This window comes from Mesocricetus auratus, unplaced genomic scaffold (genome assembly GCF_017639785.1).
Source record: "Mesocricetus auratus isolate SY011 unplaced genomic scaffold, BCM_Maur_2.0 Super-Scaffold_100025, whole genome shotgun sequence".
Classification (NCBI taxonomy): Eukaryota; Metazoa; Chordata; class Mammalia; order Rodentia; family Cricetidae; genus Mesocricetus; species Mesocricetus auratus.
Genome location: NW_024429206.1, coordinates 4,310,225 through 4,320,536, shown reverse-complemented (window position 1 = coordinate 4,320,536; position 10,312 = coordinate 4,310,225). Strand labels below are relative to the sequence as shown.

General features: G+C 53.0%; 1 protein-coding gene across 1 annotated transcript in view; it reads left to right on the top strand.

The window, feature by feature from the left end:
• The first annotated feature begins 4,426 nt into the window (after nt 1-4,426).
• The window catches only part of Myo18b (myosin XVIIIB), a 172,443-nt gene continuing 166,557 nt past the window's right edge, over nt 4,427-10,312 (top strand). The window contains exons 1-4 of the mRNA XM_021232330.1: nt 4,427-4,471; nt 5,460-5,618; nt 8,234-9,472; nt 9,851-9,920. Of these exons, the coding sequence (XP_021087989.1) occupies nt 4,427-4,471; nt 5,460-5,618; nt 8,234-9,472; nt 9,851-9,920 (1,513 nt within the window). The remainder of the gene's footprint in view (nt 4,472-5,459; nt 5,619-8,233; nt 9,473-9,850; nt 9,921-10,312) is intronic.

Here is a 10,312-nt window from a genome sequence, read left to right as displayed (position 1 = left end):
CTGTGTCCACTGGGTCAAGTGACAAACGCAGATTGCTTTCCATGTGGCTCCTCTCACTTTACAACAAGGGACACAGAGGCTCTGAGAGCTTCCCAGGTCTCCTAGGATGTGAGCAGAGGCCAGGACAACATGTAGACCCACTGTGAACAGGACATCAGAGGTCCTGGCACGGGCTCACCCCATGTCCCTACTCTGCACCTCCTTCCTTCTCTCAGTCATTCAGCAAACACTCATCATTTGTGGAAAGAAACCGTGTCACAGGGAAGTAGAACAGATGAGTTTGTTCTGATACTTCATTGAGAACGTGACTCTCAGGGGAGTGAAGATGTAAGGGGTGTGGCTGGGACAGCACTCGAGGCAGGCAGAAGAGCATCACAAAAGACCTGAGGTGAGACTGCCTGGAAGGGTACTCCCAGGGCTCAGCTTAACTGCCTTGACAGGACGAGGCGTTAGGCAGGTGGGCATGAGAGACTCTTTAGTCCCCACAAGGGCTCGGGCATTCATTTTACGTGGCAAAACATCTCAGTGGCTACATCATGGAGACTGGACACTAAGGGTGATGGGGAAACTCAGAGGGCCACGGTGGGCCCTGCAGGTCATGCCTGAACATGGAAAATGTTCCAGGTCACTCTCAGATCCTAGGACTGGGGTTCTCTCACCAGCCCTCCCCCACAGAGGAGACTAGAGAGGGCACAGGATCCCAGAGTCAGCACCGGGAGCTGCTTAAATTGGCATCTGACGGCATGTGTGGGTCAGGCCTGGAAGGGACGGCAACATGAGAACTCCATGTAAATCAAGGCTAGGTGCGGGGATGGGGGAGGGGGGCAGCTTGGAGTACAATGGACTCCCAGCCCCAGTCAGTGAGACTGGCCCAGAGCCTGGGGGTGGGGCTGGGGTGCTGGGCACAGGGACACCAGTTGAGACCTGGGGGAGAGCTCAGGCTTGTCACAGCCAGTGTTCTTTGAGTCTCCAGTTGGAGAGTGATTTCATCTCAGAGCCCTGGCCAGGGCTGGAGAGGGCACGGTGGCGGGGACAGCCAGCGTCACCACGTCACCACGTCAGGCCTATTCATACCCTGGGCTCAGCTCCTGAGTTCAGAGCCTGTGAGTCACTAGGACACTCTCCGGTGTCTCCCTAGGGACGCAGTGTGGGGAATGGGGTGGCCTCATGCTATCGGTGCTCTGAGCTCACCCTGTGAGGATTCTTCCATAGGGAAAGACACGGCTGCTCTGGCCACCTGCACATGGTCATTTTACAGCCTCCCTTCTGGCATGAGGTCTTGCCAAGCCTGAATGTGCCTTCTTAGCTCTTTGAACCTTGAATCTCCTCCTTGCCCAGCCACAGAGTGAGCTAAGAGCCTAGTCAGAGACTCCCCAATAACTGTGGGCTAACCAGCTTCCCGAACCCAGTCCCTGTGTATGACAGCTGCCAATGTCTAGGGTCAGGCTCTCTGAGGTCAAGGCCAGGCCCCTCATCAGTCATTACTGGGGGCTGAGTCAGAAAGAGATGCGCAGAGAAACTGGGGTCCCAGTGTTCTGCAGTGGCCGTGGCTATGGGTTGCAGAAGCCCATGCAGTGTTCTTATAGCCAAGTTCCAGGCCCATGAGGGTATAGGGAGCCATAGACCAAAGAAGGCTGTGGTGTGTGTATGTGTGTGTGTGTGTGTGTGTGTGCGTGGTGTGTATGAGAGAGAGAGAGAGAGATTTGCCACCTCTTTGCTTTTTAAATTATTGTATAACACAACACTCTGAACAAATTTTCCTAACTTACAGAGCTGAGAAAAGATGAGATATTGATTCCCTGAATAAGTGGGGGGGAAAAATGAAACAAAAAAGGGATGAAACAAACAAAAAAGATCTCCAGGACACATGCTCACACACACAAGCATGTACTCCAGGCTCCTTTCCACTTTCAAGTCCTATACGCATGCATGATTTTACGTCTCAACGTAAAGTGTAAGATCGGAAAACTATAGCAAATCCGAGCTGCCTCTTCCTGGGCCTTCTGTGTGCTGATCTCCAGATGTGTCTTCTTTCCTGCAAATGACATAGTCCCGCCCTTCTGCATGGCGGCATAAAGCTGCACCATGCACATGGACCGCATTTCTTTATCCTTTCCTCCATGGTGGACATCTGTTTGAGTCTGGTGCAGCAGCAAACCTGTCTCTGATCTGTTGGTGGAAGTCCTGCAGACACATTTCAGATGCAGGCGTCTCTGGATCTGTTGGTGCAAATCATGCAGACGCATTTCCAGGTGCAGGTGTCTCTGACCTGTTGGTGGAAGTCCTGTGGACGCATTTCCAGGTGCAGGTGTCTCTGACCTGTTGGTGGAAGTCCTGTGGACGCATTTCCAGGTGCAGGTGTCTCTGACCTGTTGGTGGAAGTCCTGTGGACGCATTTCCAGGTGCAGGCGTCTCTGATCTGTTGGTGGAAGTCCTGCGGACACATTTCCAGGGGACACTCACTCATGATGACTGCTTCTAGATCCGTTCATTTGTCTGACAATTTCAAAGTTTCATTTTCTTATCAGCGGAATAATAATATTCCATTGTGTAAAATGCACCACATTTTAAATTATCCACTCATCAGTTGATGGACATATGGGCTCTTCCGATTTCTGGCATTATGGATAGAGCAGCAATGAACATTGATGAGAAAGCGTTTCTGTAGTGGGTCTATGCCCAAGAGTAGGACAGCAAGATCTTGATGTAAATTGACTTCCAGCTTCCCAAGGAACAGTCACACTCATTTCCATAGTGGCTGTACAGGTTTGCACTCCCCGAAGCAATGGGTGAGTGTGGCCCCTCCCCATCTACACCAGCATGACTTGTCAATTGTTTTATTGATCTTGGCCTTTCTGACGGGTGTAAGATGATTTTGATTTGCATTTCCTTGATGACTAAGGATGTTGAACATTTCTTTAAGCTTCTTGGTCATTTGTGTCTCCTCTTTTGAGAATTCTGCCTAGTTCTACATTGCATTTTTAATTGAGTTATTTGCTTTTTCATTTCATTTATTTTTTTAGTTCCTTACATATTTTGGGTATTAGCACTCTAATGTGGGTAGCTGGTAAAAATAATTTCCCATTATGTAGCCTGCTGTTTTGTCTGGATGAGGGTGCCCTTGCCAAACAGAAGCTTTTCAGTTTCAGGAGGTTCCATTTATTAGTTGTTGATCTTAGTGCCTGCGCTACTGGTGTTTTGTTCAGGAAGTTGTCTCCTGTGCCAATGAGTTCAAGACTATTCTCCACTTTCTCTTCTGTCAGGTTCAGTGTATCTAGATTAATGTTGAGGCCTCTGATTCATTTGGAGTTGGTTTTTGTGCAGGGTGATCAGTATGGATCTATTCACATTCTTCTACAAGCAGCCATCCAGTTTGACCAGCTAAGATGCTGTCTTGTTTTCCCAGTGCGTATTTTTTTATTCTTTATTTAAAAAAATCAGGTATACATAGGTGTGTGGGCTTATTATGTCTGAATCTTCAATTTGATTCAACAGATCAATATGTCTGTTTGTGCCAATATTATGAAGTTTTCATTACTACAGTTCTGTAGTAAAATTTGAGATCAGGATAGTGATACCTCCAGCAGTTCTTTTATTATTTAGAATTGTTTTAGCTAGCCTGTGTGTGTGTGTGTGTGTGTGTGTGGTGTGTATAGTGTATAGTGTGTGTGTTCCTATATGAAGCTAAAGACTGATTTTTCTTTTTCAACATCTGTGAAGAATTGTGCTGGGATTTTGATGCAAATGACCATCTTAAATGGTTTTGCAAGACGATTTTTATGTGTAACTCACTTGGATCAGGATACAGACTACTCCATGCCTTCCAGAAAGTTCCTTTGTGTGACCCTCCAGCTGAAATTCCTTTCATCTCCACCACCCTGAGCTAAGTTGACTCTTCTGGAACTCCGTCTCCATGCTGCTTAGGCAGGCACCGTCTTTGTGTAAGTGGTTAGGAGTCACACTTGCACACGCGTGTGCACATGCACACACACACACACCATATGTGTTCCTCCCTCCATGTGAAGCTATGGTATGGAGTCGAGAGGCAGGAAATTTCACACACTGTGTAGCTGGCGGCCTCACCCCTGGGCACACTCTCGTGGGGATAAATGACTATCATAGCAGAGGATGGGGCAGCTTTGTTCATTTCCCGTGTGGTGCTGGCAGTGGAGAGGCCCAGTTCTAACTAGTCTCTCCCTTCTCTCCTCTGTGCCAGCGTGTCAGGCCTCTGTCCTCCCGTCTTATGCTGTCCCCGAGCCTGTAAAGCTTCACTCCGTGCCAGCCTCAGGAGTACAACCTGGTCTCGTCACCTGCAGTCTAGCCAACGTGCCACCATGGCCATATCGTCACGCCTTGCCCTGTGGGAGCAGAAGGAAAGTAGTGTTTGGGGGACTGTGTTCACAGGGCTGGACTCTACCCCGGCAAGATGGGCCATGGCCTGGGTGGCCGGAATCACACCTTCCCACCTCAGGCGGGGTGGCAGCCCGCCGTCTCTGTGGCCTGGCCAGTCCTTCTAGGTCACATCTGCCACCTGCCTTGCCCTTTCTCATCCCCAGCAGGAGGCTGAGGGTGATGGCAGCACAGCCTCCCCATCTACACCCATGGCAGCCTGAGGAGCACTGGGTGGGTGGGTGGGTGGGGGCAGGGGTGGGCTGTTGGTCTCCCGTCTAACGTTTGAGGGTTTCTGTGGACCTTCTCTGGTCACCAAAGAGATCTGGAAAAGGGCTCTTACCCTGGTCACCCATTTCTTCCCATGTACACTTTTCACAGGATGCCCTAAGGGGTCCTCTGTCTCTGTCTTCCCCACCCCTGTTCTCTTCTCCCTCCTCCACCTCTATCCCTTTCCTTCCCTTTGTATAGATGCTTGTATTTTTTATCAAACTTTTTTTTGGTTCATGGTTGCTAAGATTCATAGACACAGGTAGGAAAGCCAGCTGCATAGGCTATGGCTAAGGGTCTTCCCACCTTCTATGGTCCTGGCACACAGGAACAATCTATTAATTAATCCAAGACCCCAGGAGGCTTCTTTAAGCAACTAGGAGGTACCGCAGAGACAAGCTTAGAGTGCAGTGCTCCCTGGGAGTATCCTTGCAAAAGGCGGGAAAGGCATCTTCTCCTAGAGTTCCCCCAGCACCCCCTTGGTGCCAGAAATACTAGAGCAGGGGAACCAATGTGTGATCCACCCATCCTGACATCCCCAAAGCTGCCTTGAGAGCAGGAGGGAGCCCCTGTGACTTTGACAATTTGAGTTCCTCTCAGGAGGCGGAAGTCACACCACCTGCATGGCTGTCACGGGCCCATCCATTCTCGCTCCCCACACTGTCTCAGCCTCCTGGGTCCCTCAGAGTCCTTCCATTTTCCTCCCATGCTGTCCCCTAGGCAACGCCCAGGCTGTATGGAAGGTTGTCTGGTTTGGACCCTGGCCCTGCAGGCTCACTCCCAGCTCTCTCCTCACACAGATTCGAGAAGAGGACAAGAGCCCCCCTCCGTCCTCACCACCTCCCTTGTTCTCTGTCATCCCTGGGGGCTTCATCAAGCAGCTGGTTCGAGAGACAGAGAAAGAGTCCAAAGAGGCCAGGCGGAGGAAAGAGGCAGCACTCGCCTCCCCGGAAGGAGAGGTAAGCGGTGTGTGTGTGTGTGTGTGTGTGTGTGTGTGTGCGTGTGTCTGCGTGTGTGTGTCTGTGTGCATGTGCGTGCGTGTGTGTATGTGTGTGTCTGTGTGCATGTGTGTGTGTCTGTGTGCATGTGTGTGTGTCTGTGTGCATGTGTGTGCGTGTGTATGTGTGTATGTCTGTGTGCATGTGTGTGTACGTGTGTATGTGTGTGTGCATGTGCCTGCGTGTATGTGCATATGTGTGTGCATGTGTGTGTGTGCCTGCGTGTGTGTGTCTGTGTGCATGTGTGTACGTGTGTGTATGTGTGTGTGCATGTGCGTGCGTGCGTGTGCATATGTGTGTGCATGTGTGCGTGCGTGTGGCACCGGGTGCCCTCCATCCTGTGCTGAGTCAGTCATCCGGTCTTTGCTCCTGCTGTCCTAGTGTTTTCTTCCACTTGCTCTGCTGAGCTCCTATGTAAGCTGGAAAGCCCATCTCCAATTGCCCACCCCTGGAGGCCCTCACATTGCGCTACTCCCTAACTCCCCCATGCTTGCTTGTCTTTAGACCACGTGTCTTATTAGGAATCCCCTAATAGCAGCAGCCGCCCCTGGCTCAGCTCCGTACCCCAAGTAGCTCTCAGGCCTTGAACTTGCTTCTTGCCCCAGGTATGCCTGGAACTTTTCTGCTCCTCCTGCTTCAGCCTCCTGAGTAGCTGTGGCTCTAGGCCTGGTCTCTGGGTCTGGCTCAGTTCATTTGTTAAAGCAGAAAAAAAATGCTGGCACAACACTTACTGGGCTAGCCTGAGGCTGAGGCATCAGCAGTATCCTTCTGGGTCGGGCACATGTGCCAGTGTCCCACACTCCAACTGCAGGTCCCTCAGCTTCTCCCAAGGACCTTGGAGCATCCATCACCCAGGAACTAAAGGATTAACCTCAGCCAGGCTGGAGAGCCTGAGTGCTTACTCCATATGGTATCCCTTCTGATTGGTGACCTGTCCGCTTCAGAACATTGTTCCGAATGGTACCAATGGGCATCGTCAACCAGAAGTAGCCCACGAAGGGGCCGGTGTCGCCTCCCTACTCTTCTTATCCAGAGACCCCCAAAGCCCGGACAGGTTACCAAGGCTGGACACCAGGGAGCCAGGATTGGAGTACAGTGCATCCTGGGAGTACCCCTGTGTCAGGCAGGCAGAGCACCAGTTCCCGGTGCCTTTATAGTGCCCTCTTGAGGTGAAGAGAGTAATGTCAGGATTGGTCTGGGAAGATCAGGGATTACAGAGCCAAGTGTTGACCTGCATCAAGACTCATCCTGGCTCCTTCCTTGCTTCCTCCGCAGTTCATTTATGCCACAAGTGCTTGCACCTGTCTAATGACAGAGGCTTCTCTGAATGACAGCAGCTGTGGGCACAGTGGTCCTGTCTCATGGAAAAGGATGACAGGATAGCTTGGCCCTGTGCCTTCTTCTGCCTGACTTATGCCTAAACAGAGACCACGGCATACCTTGTGGCTAGGTTATGACAAATGTCCCTGTCTATCACCAAACAATGCTCACTTAGTGCATGTGACTCTGTTTAAAACTCAGTGCACTAGTGGGGATGGGAGTCATACCCATTTATCAGAGGTGGAGACTGAGGCCCAGAGAGCCCAGGACACTTTCTCCAAGGTCACAAGACCAGACAGAGGCAGAACTAGGCCATGCAAAGCCTGTTCTCTGGAGCTGCCTGGGGGGAGCAGGTCAGGCGGGCGAGGCACAGGAAACAGAATAGGCAGGGAGGGAGGAGAAAGGGCACATTTGCTGAGTGTCAGGGGCAAGCCTGAGGGTGCAGGGAAGGGGCGGGTGAGCCATGGACCAGAAGGTATCCAGCGTGACCAGAATGTAGGGTGACCAGAGACAAACTGACCCTGAAGAGGCTTGGGGGAACCTCACTGAGCGTGTGTTGATGTACATCCTGTAGTCTTGGGGTGTCCTGATGGGGTATACAATGACAATCAGCTGGTGGGTGGGTGGGAGGTTGGATGGCGTGGACAGTAGGTTTCGGAGTCAGGATGTCCGGAGTGTGCGCTACCTTCGGTTTCCCGCTCTGGGATTCCAGGAGGCCTTTGCAGAGAAACCCTCCCTGCAGCAATCTAAACGGCACACGTGTATTGTGTGGGGAGCACAGCTCACAGGGATGGGAGACACTGGTCACTGCCACCCAGCATCAGGACCATGAGGAGACCGTGCCTCCCTACCGATGGTCTCATCAGGAGGATTGAGATAGAAATAACAACAATAGCCGCATCTGCAGCGGCTCCTGAGGACTAACTGTGTGCTGGGCCACCCCCAATCCTAACACCCACTCCGAAAGGCAGGTCTTTATGGTCCTCATGTTATTGATAAGATATTGGCTCAGAGAGGGGAAGGAATTTACCTGACGACACACAGTAGAGAGAGACAGAGGTATAGTTGGACTCCTGAGTCTATTCCCCCCCCCAATTATGTTGACCCTCAGCCTCTGCCTGGGCTGAACTTCACTGTCAAGCGCAGATTCTGCAATGTCTGTCAGTGGGCTTGGGCATCTTTAGGTGGGTGAACTTGGGAAGGAATGGCCGCCGTTGAGTCATCTGGCAGCTAATACATTGTGGTTTCTTTCCTAGACCCCAGAAGTTCCCATTAACCAAGCCAACAAGACCAACAATGTCCCCAAGCCTGGAGGCCGGAAGACTTGCCAGGACAGCCCATCAGCCACTCAGAAGGATGCAGACATTCTTGCCGATGACAAGAACTCCACATCTGTGACCAGCACCGGAGGGGAGAAGCCGCAGGAGTCGGGTCCCACAGGGACACCAGCCAAAAGGACACTGCCCTTCAAGAGGGGCGTGAGGAGGGGTGATGTGTTGCTGATGGTAGCCAAGCTAGATCCACAGTTGGCCACGCCAGAGCAGAAGACCCAACCTCGTGACACCCCCAAGGACAAGACCCCAACCCCGGCCACAGACCCTGGAGGGACAAAGAAAGGGGCAAACACGGGGACTCCTTGTGGCCCCCAGACACCCATAACTGAGAAGACCAGGACTGGGGGTGATGGAGACACAAGCCAGGGCACAAAGGGTGGGACGTGTCAGGGTACAGAGGGAAAGGGGAGCGGGGACTCCCAGACCAAAGCGCAAAAAGAATGTGAGTCCCAGGGCACAGAGGGGCAGGAGACCAAGTCCCCAGCTCAGGGGGCAGGAAACAAGGGACAAGTGGGTACAGCAGAGAAAGGAGGAGGGGGTCCCCCAAAGAAGATGGGAAAGGGGAATGGTCCCAAGAGTGCGGGAGCTGAAGTGAGACCTTTGGAGCCCCCGGTCCCCATAAGGAAGTGGGGAGTTTCCCTGGGCCGAAGGAGCAAGTGGGACAGTCCTCAGAGTAAGAACAGAGAAAGTGAATCTCAGTGTAGGGATGAGAAGAGGGGTGACCTTCAAGGCACGGCAGCAGAGCCCAGGGGGCAGCAGCAGGAGACCCCAGGGATGATGGAAAAGGCAGAGGAACCCCAGAAGAAGCTGGTGACACCAGGGAAATGCCAGGAGCAGCCTGGGGTGGCAGCTGCCGCTGAGACTCAGAGTCCCCAGGAACGCTGCAAGGCCCCGGGTGGGACACCCACAGAAGCGACATTGGCAGCGCAGGTGGCGGAGGCTGCAAAGAGGGAGGACCAGCCAGAAAGCAGGGTGCAGGGTGCCGGGGAGCCCTGTGTGCACGCAGAGGAAGAAGTGGGCATTGAGGAGCCTCGGGCAGAACATCACGTGGAGTCCCTTCCCAAGACCCAGGAGGACAGGCCTTCTCTGCAGAAACCTACGGAGGAGCAGCCGGTCCGGCAGGACCCGGGCAGCGGGGACCAGAGCAGAGACTCTGACCAGGTGATGGGCCATGGGCTGTGGAACACGGAAAGGGCACGCCCTAGGGGTGGCCACAGGGTGGGCAGAAGGCTGGTCAGAGCCCAGCACACGGGGAAGCCCGGAAGGCTCTTCTCTGAGAAGTGGCGTCCCTGGGGTTCAAGTGGCCCCTGCCCAGGCTAGACTTCTCCCCTGTCCCCACGCTACTCAGTGCTTGCCCTGTCCTGTGTCACCCACAATTCTCTGCAGTGGCATTGCATGTAGATTCCCAGGTCCAAGGTTCCCTTAGAAGGTTGAGGTCTCTGGTGGCTTCGTGAGAAGCTCCAGGTTTGGGTTCCCGCCAACATCAAGTTCCGGGGCTGGTGGTATTTGCCGGTTAAGTGCCAGTCTTTTCCCGTGCAGGCATCTGAGGAGGACAGGTGGTACGAGGCGCAGAAAGTCTGGCTGGTGCAGAAGGATGGGTTCACACTTGGTAAGTGGGCTCAGCTCTCCTTGAAGGATGGGTTCACACTTGGAACGTGGGCTCAGCTCTCCTCGGGGAGTCCCACACTGCTTTTGCATGTCTCTCCTGCCACCAGTTCTCAGCCAGGTTAACTTCACTCTTGGGGGGCGGGGAGGTAGGGGAGGAGGAGCCTAGACGAGAGTGGGACACTCAGCCTTGGGGATGAAAAAGCAGCACATGGTATGGATCCTAGGGTGCTGCCAGGACCGGAGTCCAGAGCCTTGTGGCAGAGAAATCCGCTCTCCCCAGCCCATGCTTACTGAGTAGTTGAGGCTGAAGGCTATATTCTAAGTCATTCTGTGTTCCAGAGAAGGGGGATCCATTGGTACTGTCTGTCATGGAGCTGGAAGGGTTGTTGTCCT